Source organism: Artemia sp. Qi Xiang Cuo, chromosome 1 (assembly GCF_049724085.1).
Source record: "Artemia sp. Qi Xiang Cuo chromosome 1, ASM4972408v1, whole genome shotgun sequence".
NCBI classification, from domain to species: Eukaryota; Metazoa; Arthropoda; class Branchiopoda; order Anostraca; family Artemiidae; genus Artemia; species Artemia sp. Qi Xiang Cuo.
Genome location: NC_142794.1, coordinates 4,688,427 through 4,706,172, shown reverse-complemented (window position 1 = coordinate 4,706,172; position 17,746 = coordinate 4,688,427). Strand labels below are relative to the sequence as shown.

At 35.6% G+C, this 17,746-nt stretch overlaps 1 protein-coding gene across 1 annotated transcript in view; it reads right to left on the bottom strand.

Annotated features, from left to right (window-relative positions):
• The window catches only part of LOC148955930 (AMP deaminase 1-like), a 56,266-nt gene that overhangs the window by 28,613 nt on the left and 9,907 nt on the right, over window positions 1-17,746 (bottom strand). The window contains 3 exon segments of the mRNA XM_089102182.1: window positions 5,758-5,908; window positions 6,421-6,619; window positions 8,841-9,066. Coding sequence (XP_088958308.1) covers window positions 5,758-5,908; window positions 6,421-6,619; window positions 8,841-9,066 — 576 coding nt within the window.

Sequence of the window (17,746 nt, the reverse complement as noted above, 5' to 3'; positions counted from 1 at the left end):
TCACAATGTTATCAAATTGTATTGTTCCGTAATAGAAACGCTTTACAAGTTAACTGCCTTTAGATGAAAAAAAGAATTTTTTCAACAGATAGACCCTCAGTCATGGGAAGCCATGGCAAAAAGGGAATGGTAAATGGTGTCATTATACTGTTCCCGTTCCCATTTAGCCCTGGCTCTGTTCTGAGAAACAACTATACAGCTACGAGAAGTGATCGTCGCCTAATTTATAGCTGTGCACTTTTGGTCTGATTCAAACGTAGATTTGCCATGTGCATAATTTTAGCGGTATACTTTTGATTTAATTCAAGATGTTTGTATTTGGTATGAGAAACAACTATACGAATACGAGATTTGATTACATAACAAGGAATCGCTTGACAAGGAACTATAGCTGCATTTCGATAAAAATCTTAGATGGACCCTCAGTCGTGGGAAGCTGTGGCCGAAGGGTGATGGTGAGTTGTGTCATTATCCCATTGCCGTTCCCGTTCAGCCCTAACTCTATAATGACCCACCACTGCGCAATTACGAAAAGCGATCATTACTTAATTAAAATCTACAGTTTACATTTAAATTAAACGACCCTAAACCATCAGGAGCCGTTGGGCGGCTGTAATGACCTATGGTGCTCTTTATCTCATTTGTCATTGCTGTTTGTCCAAGGAACTCTCATATGAAGATAAACTTGTCCACTTACAAAAAGTAAACCACGAGTAACCTCCTACGTTGCTTTTACTACTAAGAAAATTTACTTCAACAAAAATAACAACTTAAAGGAATTGGCGAAAGAAATGGGCAGAGAAGCCTCAGTCGTGAGGGGGTTGTGTCAGGAGAATGGATGCGAAGTCTCATTATTCTTTGAATCTATTTTTGGGACAACAATTCCTTTACCAATAACATATTGTGCCGGAAAAGGATTTCAAGAATACTCGTAAAAATTAATTGCTACAAAATTAAAAAAGGCCAAGTAAAAGACTATAATTTATGATAATCGTTATGAAATTGAAAGTATATAACTATTACGTAATCTTTACTATAATTAAACTACTATAACTTAACATAATCATTATTAAATTAAAGATGTGTAGCTAATACGTAAACACTTACTATTCCTTTAACTACTGTAACTCAACATAACTGCTGTTAAACTAAGAGTTTATAGCTGTTAAGTGATCATTAAATATAATTAAAAATCTAGAGTCTAAGGAGTATATTAATAATAAATAATAAGGTGCACCAACGTAAAATACACGTCAATAAGAGTGTAAAGAACAAAAATTATGAATTGAAAAAAATCCTAATTTTTCCCCTTTTCACCTCAATGAACTTAATCAATAGCAGTTCCGTTTACTTCGATAAATATTATAAAATAAAAAATTTGCAGATACCAGTACGCGAGTAGCCGTCGACTACTGGTTCAGTTGTAGCGATGAAAAAATAGTATTTGTAGCGATGAAAAATTGACTGGCTATACTAAATGTGGTACTAAATACTGACCGCGTCAAAGGCGAAGTATGCCCAACGGTCGTGAACTCACACCTTGTAATTTCCCGATAGCGCCGCTTATAGCGCTAAAGATTGTGTCAACTAGGCTAGCGCCACCCTCAATTAATGGGAGAAAATAGAATATGTAGACATATAAATGTGGCCTTTTCTTTTTTTGAGCTATTTGGATATCAGATTCCCTCGGAACGTTAACTTGGAGATAGGCGAACTAATTACCTATTATTAAACTAGATCCAGACATATAAAATAAAATAAACACAGGTAAAAAGGCAATAGATTTATTGAAACTTACATATTTAGGTGAAAAGCAGTGGGTCACTCCAAATGACAATAATGGTGACCGAGATACAACATGAAAGGATTGTAAGGATCGTACGCCAAAAATTCTGTCTAAGCAGTCCTGATTCTAGATTATAAATCTTCTCAAAAAGCACTTCTACCCCAATATAAAACATAGCCCTTCTGTCTTGCACTGTAAGAACTGGCTCACCTTTGGCCCGAGTGGACTAAAGATGTGTACCCTTCGTCCAATAAATTGTTTTAATTATTTCTGCTGATTCAAACGTTCACACGGCTCTTATAGTTTAAACTTCCTTAGAAGTGTTGTGCGTAACATATTTTTTTATTACTCACTCTCTTAGCGAAATCTAAAGCCTGGATAGTGCCGTTCTGTGTCTTGGAGGGACTGCACTTTTTCCCTTGGCTGATTGAGGACTTTTAATTTTTGAAACTAGATTTAAGTTAATTATAGGAAGTCAGAATTATCTTTAGAAAGAAGGAACTTTGGTATTTTAAATACATTGCATTTTACTCACGGCAAATATTACCCTTCCCATCAATTAATGACGTCCCGTCATTAGCATTTGCTTGCCTTTGGGCTTTTAAAATGTTCGCCATTTATTCACTATTTGTTCAACATAATTATTTTATATTTATGTTATGGCTTAATCGGGGGTCCTACAAATCTTCTCTATTACTTTTCTTATTTTGTTCTACGTCCCTATCTAAAATTCGTCTACCGGACTAAGATTATTCATGGTTCTAGGCTAGCTACTAAAGATTTTTTTTTTTTACATCTAACACTGATTACTTTTACATTTCCAACAAGGTTGGGGCTATTCTACCTTTACATAAGTTTTCTTTTTAATTCACTTTTTTACAAGGTTTTTTTTTGCTGTCTGTATGGCATACTACATACTATCTACGCTACATTAAATTAATAACATGATAATACTACACCTAATTCTACTTGGAAATCTAGCGGTACAAACATGAATGATTTATAACAAACGATATTGGGTTTACCATATTCACGGGCTACACTAAAACACTTTTACCTTTGAGATTTTTGAGTTATCAAAGCTATTAGGAAGTAACATATGTAAATTCACATCTATCTCATTACCTTCAAGTCTTTAGTGTACTCAATCCTCCTGTTGTAAATTATTGTCCTTCACTCTTTTCGTCTTGGCAAAATTCTTTAAAGCACTTACGTTATGGTTTCTTCGTGGGACAGTTCAAGCACGATCGTGTTCCCACGATGAGCTTTCTCTAATTGTCAACTGGGAAATGATGCTTCCAACTACAGGTATTGGCATATGCTATCAGGGTTCATTCTCACCTGCTTTTTTTTGATAGTTCATAGGGTGCCTTATCATTAAGGGGTCGAACACTGGGAGTGCGTATATTTTCTTCTCAGCATATCATTTGTAGGGTATTTTAAGGCACATAGAGAATGCATTCTCGCGTAAAATTGTCCATTTGTGCCTTTTATAAAATTGATAGCTCATGGCTTGCGTCGATTAACCTTTGCGGTGATTCCTAGGTTAATCACGGGGGAATTGAAGTTTGGATTTGGAACGGGTTGACATCAAACTATGGTGACTCCTTCAACATCTTGTCTTTAATTTCAACTTCAAACATATTCAAATATCTTTACATGTCGTTTAACTTCAAATATCGTTAAATATAGTTTAACTTCAAATATAATCATAATACGTTCAAATGATTATGGGGTCCATAATGATTATCAAGGGCGATATTTCTGTATTTATATCTTGTACTGATCAATGGGGTTCTCAGAATTAAACTTCATATTATCTTTAACTTCAAATTCAAATATCTTCAAATATCTTCAAGTGTCATTTAACTTCAAATATCGTTAAATATCATTTAATTTCAAATATCATCATTATACTGTCATATGATTCTGGGGTCTATAATGATTATCAAGGGCGATATATCTGTATTTGTATCTTGTACTGATCAATGGGGTTCTCAGAATTTATGTGATTATAAAGTTCGATAATGCGCTGGATACTGAGATTCAAATATAGTGTTACCTGATACGTAATATTGTTCATGGTCGAACAAACAACAATCAAAGGTAACTGTTGTTTTCGTGGACGAATCTGGGATGAAAATTGCCTGGAGTGTATGGAGAGTACTCTTCATTGGTTGAGGTATGATGAAAATAGATGCTACTAGGTTGTATGGGCAACTCATTGTAATGCTCGATATTCCATGTGTCAGTCCACTTCCTGTAATAAAAATATCAAGGCAAAATCACACGTTCTTTAAAGTAATTACTTATAGTACAAATAAGTCACGTATTGATCGGGTATATGAATTTTTACACTATGAGACAGAGTTAAATAAATACACTAATATTAGTACAGAGAACGAAAATTTTTATCGTTTTGTTTATAATAGAATGACATAATTCCCATTGGGAAATTCAATACATAGAAGTTTCTTCTAAGTTGTTATAGCCTAACGACGTTATAAAATATTAATTCTTTAACTTTAAGTGTGGTCTCTTATTATACTTTCTAATATACACTACTACATACACTCTATTTTAACTTCTTTCAATACTTAGTTAATTGTAAATTTGATTTAAAATAATAATTTAAGCAGAGGTTATGCTACATGGTTAATTTTGAGGTCAAATTTTATAACCTGTTTCATGACTGCATTATTCACGCACGCCCGCGCTGTTTAAGAATCGCATGTTGCAGCGTCATAACCACACGGTTTTACGTAAACGATACTACAATGAGGGAACCAGACATAACAAGGACGAGTGAAGACCTCTATACCCACTCGTTTTCTAATGTCTTCCCTAATTTCTTGGCTTAGACGTTTTCTTGGGGTTCTGGGCTTAACTTTTGTATTTCAGCTGTTTCCCCGTGTTCTTCTCTTGGTTTTCGTCTTCTTAGTCTTAGGATTTTTCCGTAATTAAAAGTCAATAGGGTTCTTATGGTCAGGGAAGTTGCGAATACGAAACATACGGCCAATAGTATGTTCCACCAGAAATTGTCTGGGAACAATCCGTATCTATTATCCACATACGTTGATCTCTGGTCTTCATTTGTAAATAGGGGAATCTGTGAATCTAATGCTTCTCTTATTTTTGTAAACCTTATTATCCCTTTATTCTTTTCTATTTTTGACCATATCGAGGTTTTTATTTCCTCGTTTTCTAAATTGGGAACTGTGTACGACAGGCTGATCGCCTTGAAGTTAGTTATTTTGGGACTTATTATCTTTGTGCTCGTGGTAATTAGCGGCGTTCGGGCGGTTGAATCTTTAGTTACGAGTCGACACCCTTGTTTTATGGTTATCGTACCCACATTTTGTAATAGTAATTTTGTTTTGTAACTTGGGTCTATTCTTTCTTTATTATTGTAACAAGACAAAGCTCAAACATTTTCTCTTGGAACAGAGAATAACCAAAGGTCATTTCTAAGGTGTATGAATATTTCTTGCTTAGTACTTCCTATCACGGCTTTGCATTAATTCGGTGATTTTTCCGGTTGTGTGTCTTTCAAAAATATATCTAACATACAGGATCCAGACTTGACATTATAAATAGGTAACGTAAGTTGGCATACTAAGTTTTTGAATGGTACGCACTCTTAAGTCTTGTGGATTGGCTAGGGCATATTTTCGTTGATCTTGATCAACAAGCCAATACTCTGCTTCAGGCGTGATAGTCATAAATGAATTCGTCTTCTTTAAGTTAGCCGGGAAGGTCGAAATTTTGTACAGGTCGTAAACGGATTGTTGATTTATCAAGGGAATTGTTACTACTACAAATAGCTGTTTGTTTATTTCCGTGACGTGGACCTTTAATTTAGTATAGTAATGGAATAAATTTGATACGTTTGGTTCTACGGGCAAATGTAAACCAAACGTTAGGTGCGTTTTTATTTTTTCTAACATATATTTTAGGCTAGAAGGATCTACTGGGTCGTAGGACAAAGTTCCTCCCGTGAGGGCAAATAGTGCGAACTCGAACTTGCTGACATCTGTCGCCAGATTTAGTAGTGACATGGTAATTGTATCGAGTGAAACCATGGTTAAGCTCGCGTCTATTACCACGCGGTCCACTCCATTCCTTAAATAATTCATTACGTTTATAGTTTTTGAGATTCTCTTAGCTATTATATCAATTTTATCTCTCTGGCAATTTGCTACACTGGCTTGTATCTCCTGAACATGTAATAATACATTCATGGCATTGTTCAACTTTCTTACACTTTCCCTTAGGCTGTTTAGGTCTTCCTCTGTTGTTAAGCCGAAGAGGCGGGAGGCGAGTTTTCCGATGATGGGAATTAGGCCTGTAGACCTACGGTATTTATTTCTTCGAAAGAATACTTCGAAAATCTTCGTGGTACTTTGTTTTAATTTTTGTATTTCCGTGTTGAATAATTCAAATAGAGCCTGTAATCTTTGTCTATTTAGTATTAAGTAGGCTTGATGAGTTGAAATTTTTTCAGCACTTTTCTCATTTAGATTGGGTAATGGTTGTTCGTCTATCATTGCGTAATTTCCATCATAAGGTTTTCCTTTCCTTGTAGTCAGTAATTTAGGGTTTTGTATCGATTTTATTTCAGCAACGTCTCTCACTAAGTATTCAATATTATCCGCCAGTCTTTTCCTTCTGTCTTCGTTAGTGCTTGTTCCAAGTGCAATGTCAATTCCTGTCCTTTTCTCATCAAAGTCATCTATTACGAATTTTGATTTTTGTTTGGGTACAACTGAAGTCCGAAACTCTTTATTATCTTTATTATGCATTATTTTACTGGCCTGTAGTCCTTTGTTCGACCTAAGGTATTGAAATATCGATTCCTTGAGTTCATTCATGTTTTTTTCTAGTCTTGTTACTTGTTGGAACAAGGTCTCGAAAGGTTTGGGGTCCAATTTCATAAAGATTTTCCATGCGTCATGGCTAACTAGCAGTGAATTTTCATGCTTGAATATTACTCCATGTTTTAAAATATCTTGGGCCACTGCGCGAACAACGAGGATTATGATGATATTCTTAGAACTCATCTTATTGTTTGTTTCTAGAATTAATTTATCATTAATTGTACCCATTTTTTTTGCAAAATTCATTTGTTTACTGCTTTGTTATTATTATATTTTTTTTTCAAAGGCACTTTAATTTTTACTTAGGTTATTTCTTATTATGTAATCATTTTGTGGTATTGGCCTAAGAAAACTGATTTTTAGGCGTAAAAAAGAGTAAAGATTTTAGGATTAGATAGGTTAGGAAAGTAAAGTTAGGACTCTCGAGCTTTATTCTGGTCATGATATACCTCTATGACTGGTTGAGATATAACTTTAAAGCGTAGCTAGTAATCGTTATACCAGTTAATTTTACATTATATTTCTCGATTAAGAAACACATGAATAAGCAGGCGTGCAGCACATAGGTACACTGGTATCCTATTTTATGTGTAGGCCTAAAATAATTATAATCTGCACTAAGACAAAATAGTTTATATATATAAGATTAATTTCTTCCACAGTTACATACTAATAGGTAGTTTTGAGTTTAGAATCTTCTTTTAATTTTCTTGCTACTATTTTTATAGGCGTCTCTTTTTCTTTGGTAAGTTTTCATACGTTTCAGGAATAATTTACTACAAAGGGATTTGTATTCTTCAGATTCAGGGTCAAATAAAAATTGCTTTTAATATTGAATTTCCGCTAAAGGATGATGTATGCCTTCATATTTGACACATTGGGGATTTTTTTCGAGGTTATAGCAAATTTTGGGGGCTCTGCATTTATCGAGGAGTAATAAGTCTGTTTGAGTGGGTCCCTTGGAATAGAAATACTTGATATTGAGGTTCTTTTGTAGGCATCTTATCAATAATTGTAAACAGCCAAGCTGTTTCGCGCTTCTTCTCCTATATTTTGTTTTGACCTCCCCTCTAGCCGGACGATACTTTGGGGTATTTGCAAGTGCTAAACCATAGTTATAAGTGTGGGGTGCATACCCTTTAAGGTTGTAGGTCAAATCCCATTCTTTCTCATATATTTGATTTCCTTGTTCGTCCACGACTGACATAGCTGCCGAATATATAATGTTTTCCTTCGCGTGCATTATGCTAATGAACTCAGTATCAATTATCGCCTTTTGAGTAGGTTTTTATTCCATTGCCATGATCTGAAAATGCTCACAGTTAGGATCTGGGTCAATTTTTCATAGAAAATCTGAAGGGACCGCCAAAACCCAACAAATTGAAAGCTGCATGGGCTTTAAGTTCCTCCCCAGGCTTCCCACAAAACGTGGTCCATCTATTTAGATTTGATTACACAACTTAATACTGAGTAGGGGATAATTTCCATAGTTCATTTGTAGAATATAAGTTGAATTCCATGGAGAAATAGGCTACTTGGGCTAGGTGAGCATCTGAAATCCTTTGTTTTCTAAGTCAACATCGTCGACTCCACACGTGCCACCGTTATACTTGGTCATTGGAACCACACATATAGAATCGACGGTATTGACCCCGAAAACACTGTCGGTAGGGGAGACCGAACCTCCCCTCCACATGATATAAGTTCCGTTATTGATCTCAATAACTGGGTACATTATAGGTTATCCAACTGATTAATTCACATTTATTGGGGTATAGTTGATTTTCGTAAGCTAGTACCTAGTAGGCAGAATGTGCCACACAGGACCTAAAAACACTATTTATCACCATCGGTCCACCACGAGCTTTCTACCTTGGTCCATTCTCTCTGATCGCCGACGTTTTGACATCACTTGTATTATATATTTTTTTTCATTAATAATTACTTAGTTAACTTTACTTGCACACGGTTAAATTGATTATGATGGATCGTAAGTTGATTTTTCATAAGGGATTTGAAATTTGTCTTTACATTAATTAGGGATATTTCCATCTGTCAGGTTTTTTAACCGTTCTGCCTGACTGTGTCGTTATTTTCTCCTCGGTTTCTTGCGGTTTTTTCTTTTTCGGTTTTTATAGCGAAATAACTTTTTGAATTGTTTTTCCAAAAATTCTTGCCCTTTTAATCTTGTTTCCTTGGCGTGTGCATCTGCTGAACTCGGCTTTGATTTCCTTATTTCTTTAACTACTATATAGTCTGATTCGCCGTCAGACTCTCCGAAACCGGTTTCCGACGAATCCAGATTGGAACTTTTAGAGATGGCACTTGTTGTGGTGTTACCTGCCATTCCTTCGTATATTTCCACTCCTCTGGAAGTAGAAGGCTTTATCTCTAAGTCTTCGCCTTGAGTTATCAACTCGGGGGATTTGAACGATTCTTGAGAGCTTTGGGAGGAATCAATAGCTTTTGCCGGGTTCGTTCATTGTTTGAATGCCATGTCCTCAGGGGGATGGGGCATTTTTTGCACTAAGGTTTCCCTCCATGAAATCCACTGTTTAGGCTTGACCTTTGAAACAGTTATATCATGATATGGTCCTTGCTGGTCAGCCTTGGGAGTTTCATTCTCTGGCAAAGTAGTTTGACTCATTTTTATTGGGAAATTTATTAAATCCATAGCTTCTCGCAGGTTTGTTTTAGTTAAATCCTTGGGTGGAATTTTGTTCAAAGTAATACCGGGGGTTTCTACAGCTCTGTTTAATTCCTCCTGTAAGGACAGGGGCCTTTCTATTGGTGTTGCAGGGGAAACCATATCGTCTGGAAATCTTTTGGGGAGACATGGGGTCGAAATTCTATCGGGAAAAATTGGGTTTTTGGAGATATTGTATAATCTAAATCTCCTGCGCTCGCCGATGAATAACTTTTTTGACTTTTTGACGTTTCTATTCTTACTGGTATTAGGGATTTTTTCTTTAGAATAACAAGATTTTTCAAAGCTAAAAATTCTTCAAAATTTTCCTCATCACTGTCATTCTCGAAATAGTCTTGCTTGAAGGGTTTTAGCTCTGCCAATCTTGATCTAGGGGGCTCATTTTCTGCATCTGACGAATCAGTAGAGGAGGGATGTGATACCCATCTCTCTGGAAATTTGGCTCTTTTTATTCGGCTAACATGTGCCTTGTAAGTTCTTCCGCTATCGGGGTTCACCAATTTAAAAGTATTATTGTTATCGTACTTATTGATTATTGCGTACGGTCCAGAATATTTGTTGGAAAGTTTTTTGCCTTCCGTTTTTGCTTCGTTCTCTAGGTAGACGAAGTTTCCTACTTTGAAATCTATACTCCCCTTGACTTTGGGTTGGTTTCTTAGCTCTTGGTTTATTTTACATTTTTCCAGCTCTTGCCTAACTATTTTATAAGTTTTCCTCATTCTATTTATGAATTCTTGTTTGTAATCTTCCGAGCTATTATAATACTGCCGAGATTCGATAATCTCATTATACGGGATTCTAAATCACGACCAAAAAGTAAATAAAATGGATTGTCTTTGGTTGTTTCTGAATAAACAGTGTTGATTACGTTAGTTAGATAAGGTAAGAATTGATTCCAGTCGCTCCTATTGTCTTTCGTATAAATACTTAATACGTTCGAAAATATTTTATGCCTCTTTTCTATTTTACCATTAGCTTGTGGGTGGTACGGAGCTGTCACCATTTTCTCTATATTAAGAAAACTCATTAAGTCTTTTGTTACTTTCGAAACGAAATTGCTCCTGTTGTCACTCAAAATTTAATTAGGAATGCTAAATTTTAAAAATAATTTTGCTAACGCCTTACTTGTGGCATAAGCACCTTGATTCTTTAATGCTTTTGCAAAAGTAAATCCGGAAAAATGATCTATAACCGAAAGAATACAAGTATGGCCTCTGCTAGAGACAGGCAAGCCTCCACTTGTTCCGTGTAAGTCAAATGAGATAATATCGAAGGGGTACTTTGCTACCGGGATCCTTCCCATTGGAGGATTAGGGTAAGCTGGGGGTATTTTTCTTAAGTTACATGCTTCGCATGTACTTGTAAATTCTTTAAGTTTTGTCATTGCCGACGGCACGTAAAAATACTGTTTTAACTTATGGAACGTTTTCATAACTAGTAAATGTCCACCTGTATCTGAATGTAAATATTCAAATGCAGGCACTATTAAGTTTTTCGGTAATATATGTATTATTGAGGATTGGTTTTTCTTTGTCTCAGCAGTCACGATTCTACATAGTATTTCTTCGTCAAAAGCATAGTAAAAAATATCTATCTCTTTTCTGAGAGTTTTGAATTTATCCGGTAACGTATCATCATTCACATAATAATTAATAAGTGCTACACACATTTCGTCCTTTTTTTTGCTTTCTTTTTATATTTTCTAAAGACAGGGGACAATAGTTAACCTTATTTTCTTTTACCGTGTCCTTGACTTTGTTTTTCTTACGTCCATGTTTGCTCTTAGCATTGACAGCGTTAACTTCATTTTCCTCAGTCTCCGACGGAATATTTTATGGGTATCAACTCAAAAAGTCACAAGCTGCATTTTGTTTACCTTTTAAATGTTCAAATTCGTAATCTAGGTCTTGGATTTTCATAATCCATCTAGCTAGAATGCCCATGGGGATTTCAAATGTGCGCGGGTACTGCAAGCTTTTATGGTCTGATCGTAGTATAAATTTTCTACCAATTAAATAATGTCTAAATTTGTCCAAGTGGTGGATAATAGATAATAATTCTAAGTTTGTGATGGAATAACTACTTTCGCCTTTTGATAAGGTTCTACTCGAATAGCATATACCTTTTTCTACTTGTTTTTGTTTAGGTGATCCCTCTAGAGGATTAGGGTTTTCTACCGGGATTATTTGTGAAAGAATAGCGCCAATGCCTTTTGAGCTAGCATCCGTCGTGATCGTGAATTTTCCGTTTTCGAAATCAGGAAGTGATTATATAGGTTCTGAAGTGAGTGCCTTTTTGAGACGGTCTAGGGAAGTTTGAGCTTCCTAGGACCAGGTAACCTTATGGGAGTTGCCTTTAGTTAATTCCGTGAGGGGTTTCGTGATTTGGGCATAATTGCGTACGAATTTTCTAAAGTAGCCAGTAAGACCTAAAATTCCCCTTAATTCTTTCACAGTTCTGGGGGGTTTGAGGTTTTCAACATATTTTATTTTATCAGGGTCTGGGATATCTTTCCTTTTGTTACAACTACCCCTCAAAATTTAATTTTTGATTGACATAAATTTACTTTCTCAGGCCGGCATTTTAAATTGCCCTGTCTGAATTTCTCGAACACCTTAGCTAACGTTGCTAAGTGTTGTTCAACATTTTGTCCCACGCGTATGTCATCGTCGACAAAATGAATTATATTCATTAATCCTCTTAACAGGTGCAATAGGGGTCTACATAGCGCGCTTGAACTTCTTTCAAGCCCGAATGGTACCCTTCAGTATTCATAAGAACCATATTCTGATGCTGAAAATGCAGTTTTATGGGACATCTTTTTCGGCTATTTTCACTTGGTGGTAGCCTTGGGTAAGGTCCAAAGAAGTAAAAATTTAGTTTTTGCTTGAAATTGAGTCAAGAATTTCATCTATTCTTCGTAGAGGAAATTTATCGGTGACTATTTGTTAGTTAAGGAATCTTTAGTCTACTAAAAGTCTAAGATCACCATTATTCTGTGGTATTATGATCACTGGCGGGCTATACGGACTCATACTTGGCCTTATAATTTCATTTTTTTTCTAATTCCTGAATTTTATTTTTTAACCACTGCTTGTGCTTATATGGCACGCGACAAGGCTGTTTCGCTACAGGATTACCAGTCGTTAAAATTGAATGTTCATAAAATGGTATCAATCCGATGTCATCTTCGGATGCGGAAAATACATCTTTGAAATTACATAATAATTCGCATAATTTTTTATTAAGTTCCAAGTCCGTAATATGATCCATATTAAATTTGTTTAAAAATTGTGATTTAGTCAAAGGATATTCGTTATTTGAAGTTTTAACGCCGTTAACTAGAATTCTCTTAGAATTTTCCTATGTATTTAAATCATTCTCCGTTAAAACCTGGATTTGAACTAAACACGTCCCCTTTTTAATTGTAATTGTATCAGTTTCGTGGTTATTGGTTACCCAAATAAAACCTTCTCCTTTGTCATAAAATATAATCTGTTCCTCGCATAGCAGATTTTTGGGTATTTCAGATGGGGTCGCAAACCATATTTTGCATTTGCTAACCACTGGCTCAATCATCTGTGATATTTGAATTCTTTGCATCGTTTTGGGAGGGACTTTTGTTCTCCTTATCGTAAATCCGTAATATTTCTCTTTATTTTCATTGTTTATTAGTTTCATAATGGCGCTATGCAGCGCCATTGCGGCATCTTGCGGCGTCACGCTCGGTTTTACTATGTTTTTCCATAATTCCGCTATTTTCTTAATTTTGTTTGACCTGTACTGTCACACATCTCCTGATTTTGTTTTCGTAGATTCAATACTTTTATTATTGAAGTTTACTTCATTTCTGCAATGTCTCTCAGGGTAATTGAACAAATTTCCAATTATGCCATGTCTTTGCGAGACATGAGGTTCAAAATACTGCGACATTATACCGCCAGAAATTTTTTTTTACTGTTACGTTGTCTTCGTAACCTCTGTTACAATTTCTCAAGGTAGAAATTTCTTCCCCTACCTTAGCTGGGTAGACAAGCTTTTCATTAGCCACGTCTATTAGTATTCTATTTGACCTTAGAAAATTTGCGCCAATAATAGCCTCATATGGAAAGTTACCGCATATTATAAAATTTGTCTGGAAGATCCTATTGTCCCTTTTTACGTTTCGGCACATTGAACCCCTTGCATTCAATTTATGGCCTGTCACACTAGTTAAATTGGGATTATTAGGGCTCCTCTGTTGCTTAATGTGCAAAGGCAACATATTAAATACGCATGAGTTTATGATATTTACAGTAGCTCCGCTGTCAACTAAGGCCATAAAGTAAACATTTTCTACACAAAAATCATTAAATATAGGTAACTTGTTAATACTATCACTACAAGACGGCACTACCATTGTTTTGGACCTATTAAATATTCCGGGCACCTTCGGGGCCCAATTTTATTTCTGAGGGGCCCGAAACGTTTCCCTGAGGATTTGTTTCAAATCTCGGTGCCTGTAATAGGTATTCAGACGTATGAGGGTCCGTAGGCATATTTAATTATTTACATCTGCCTGCCTTTGCCATGGATTATTACGGTGACTTGGGTGTCCTGTTTCAGTGCTACTTACTGGTATTGATTGTCAATGCCGTCGATTTGCAAAATTTGCATTTCTTGTCGGCAAATTTTCGTGATTTCCATAGTGCATTCTTGCATTTTATTGGCCTTGTCGAGTAGTTTGGTTTTCAAATCGGTATTTAATTTGTCTATTGGGGGAGGGTTATAAAAATTTGGTTGGTACGCGTTTTAAGGTACTGATTGGCGCAATCTTCCCTGGCTATAGATTAGTGCATCCCCGGCGCTAAAATTCGTTTTTCCGAACAAATGGTTGCCATAATTTTGCCTACTGCCGACAGCAATTCTTGGTATGCGGTTGGGGACATAATGGCACTCTCTCGCGATATGCCCAACACGATTACAATTATAGCACCTTATTATTGTAGGGTTATTTTCGTGATTGGATTGTTTGATAGGCTTAAAACGTACTGTTTTCTGCCTAGCGGGTTCTTGCTTTTTATTTCTTTGTGGCACTGGGGAGTTATCCCTTGAAAAGAAATTGGGGGACGCCTGATCGCTTTTGAAGTTTATGTTCGCATTCGAATCGCCTAGGCTATTTATTTTTGCTTTACTGTGATTTGCGACCATCGTGTCGACTTCGATTAATCGCTCTACCTCCTGAACTGCGAGATCCAACGTCTGAATAGTTTTGGATATTACCACTCTATATAGTTTTGGGGGTAGCCCTTGCAAAAAGGTATTTAGTTTTACTTTTTCATACAGTTGCCCCGAACCACTTCCGTATTTTGCCTCTACAGAAATGTGTTTATTATCGAGGTATTCTCTTATATTTCGTGAAAAGTCAGAGCTCACTGTTCCGTGTTTTAATTTATTTATGGAACTGGTTTCTATAAACCTATCTTTAAATGCTTTTAACAAGTTATCAACCGTGTTTATTGGCAAGTTGGCGTTATTGCCTATGGTATTTTCAATCTGTTTTAGAAAGGTTGAGGCCTGGCCTTTTAATCGTAGTAGGAGCATGTCGACTAACGCTCCTAGGTCTCTTTTTGTTAGTTGTACAAACTGGGCCAATTGGATATTGAATTCGTCAATATGTGATTGACCGTTGTACTCTGGTATAGATTTCGCTATTTGTATATTTTTCGCGACCAATTTCTGCACTATTAATAACTCGTTAAGGTCGTCCGACATATTTTTTTTGCGTTTTAATCAACGTAAAATAAATTTTATTTTTTCACTTAACCTATTATGGGGGAGGCTATTATCTCCTTAGAGATATTTCAAGGGGTTTCCCTGTCGTAGCTTAGCAATTATAGGCCTAATCACTTTACTTATATGTCTGTATCTCTCTAATAATTAAATTCGAATTACAAAGTTTATAGCGTAATTAGTTCGCAATTTTTCTTCCAATTTCCGACTGTGCCATTTGTAGCGATGAAAAAATAGTATTTGTAGCGATGAAAAATTGACTGGCTATACTAAATGTGGTACTAAATACTGACCGCGTCAAAGGCAATATTATGCCCAACGGTCGTGAACTCACACCTTGTAATTTCCCGATAGCGCCGCTTATAGCGCTAAAGATTGTGTCAACTAGGCTAGCGCCGCCCTCAATTAATGGGAGAAAATAGAATATGTAGACATATAAATGTGGCTTTTTCTTTTTTTTGAGCTATCTGGATATCAGATTCCCTGGGAAAGTTACCTTGGAGATATGCGAACTAATTACCCATTATTAGACTAGATCCAGACATATAAAATGAAATAAACACAGGTAAAAAGGCAATAGATTTATTGAAACTTACATATTTAGGTGAAAAGCAGTGGGTCACTCCAAATGACAATAACGGTGACCAAGATACAACATGAAAGAACTGCAAAGATCGTACGCCAAAAATTCTGTCTAAGCAGTCCTGATTCTACATTACGAATCTTCTCAAAAAGCACTTCTACCCCACTATCAAACATAGCCCTTCTGTCTTGCGCTGTAAGAACTGGCTCACCATTGGCCCGAGTGGACCAAGGATGTGTACCCTTCGTCCAATAAATTGTTTTAATTATTTCTGCTGATTCAAACGTTCACACGGCTCTTATAGTTTAAACTTCCTTAGAAATATTGTACGTAGCATCTTTTTTATTACTCACTCTCTTAGCGAAATCTAAGGCTTGGATAGCGCCGTTCTTTGTCTGGGGGTGACTGCACTTTTTCTCTTTGCTGATTAAGGACTTTTCATTTTTGAAACTAGATTTAACTTAATTAGAGGAAGTCGGAATTATCTTTAAAAAGAAGGAACTTTGGTATTTTAAATACATTGCATTTTACTCACGGCACACAGTGAGACGTCAAAACAAGTGACTATATGGTAAGTTGCTATTTTTAACTCAAAATCGAAAATAATCAATCCGAAAAAAAGGCAAATATGATGATTCCCGAGCCACTCACAATTAAGTAATTGTAGGCTGGCAAATGGAGCCTCTTGGAAACTGTAGAAAAGCCATAGCATGGATAATATTAATGACTCATTAAAAGAATGGGTCCTTATCAAGACAGTAGAAAATCCTGACTGTTCCACGCTATATTTTCTTTTGAAATCTCTGAGGAAAGCCTTGGAAGACATAATAATCCTAAGATTAATGGCAAGCTTAGTTCATTAAAATTCTATTTCACGTACAATGACAAGAACACTCGAATACACCAGGCTAAGCGCCAACCTTGCATCCCAAATTTTAATACAACGAATCCCAATGACAAAGTATGCCTTATTATCTGAATACATCGTAAACGATATTTGGTATGATCAGGACAATAGTAGCAGCACTACAATGTTACTCTTGAAATTACTCTACTTTCTTATAAACCAAAGACATTTACTATATGCTGGGAGCTTCCCCAAGGCTCCATACGCCGGCGGTGCAATTAACACATGCCTAAGCCCTATAAAAAAGTAAACGTGATTTACAATTATTTCAGTCACCCCGAGAGATAATAAATACGTAAAGAAAATAAACTTGTATTTCTTTAAGGAAAATGACAATTTCGGAATCGATATATTCCCCGGCTTTGATGTAATTATGCACGAGCAACTATGTTGTTGTCAATTACATATAAACTTAAGATTTTCCGTGGTAAGAATAATAAATAACCCTTTTTCATTATCTGAATGGTGCCAAAAAGTCATTCGACAAAATATGCGAAGGAGTGACATAATTGGCGCATTGGAAGGTCTACACCTCCCAAACCAATTATTAGTATATTTAATGCTCTTGAATACACATGACAGTGGTAAAAATAACGTAGAATATGAACTCAAATTTCTCAGTTCCAACGTATCATCATGGAAAAACTATCGAATTACCAATATGTTAACATCCTCAGGCTCAAAGGCGGTACTGTCAGACCATGCACCCATATTAAAACTGAAAGCAGATATCCGCGGAAGAAATTGTGTGTATAAATAATCCCGTATAAAATACGGGATTATATATATATACATTAATATATATATATATATATATATATATATATATATATATATATATATATATATATATATATATATATATATATATATATATATATATATATATATATATATATATATATATATATATATATATATATATATATATATATATATATATATCGTTCCTTAAATTGACAAGAAAAGACAAGGAAGAAAAAAGGTAGTTTCTTGGAAAACTAAATACTTTTAAACCTGTATGGAACTTTGGGGAATCGAATTTTGCTCGAACAAAAAAATAGCCCAAGTGCAAGGTGGCACTGGTGAACAAGTAGTTCAACTTCGACCTGAA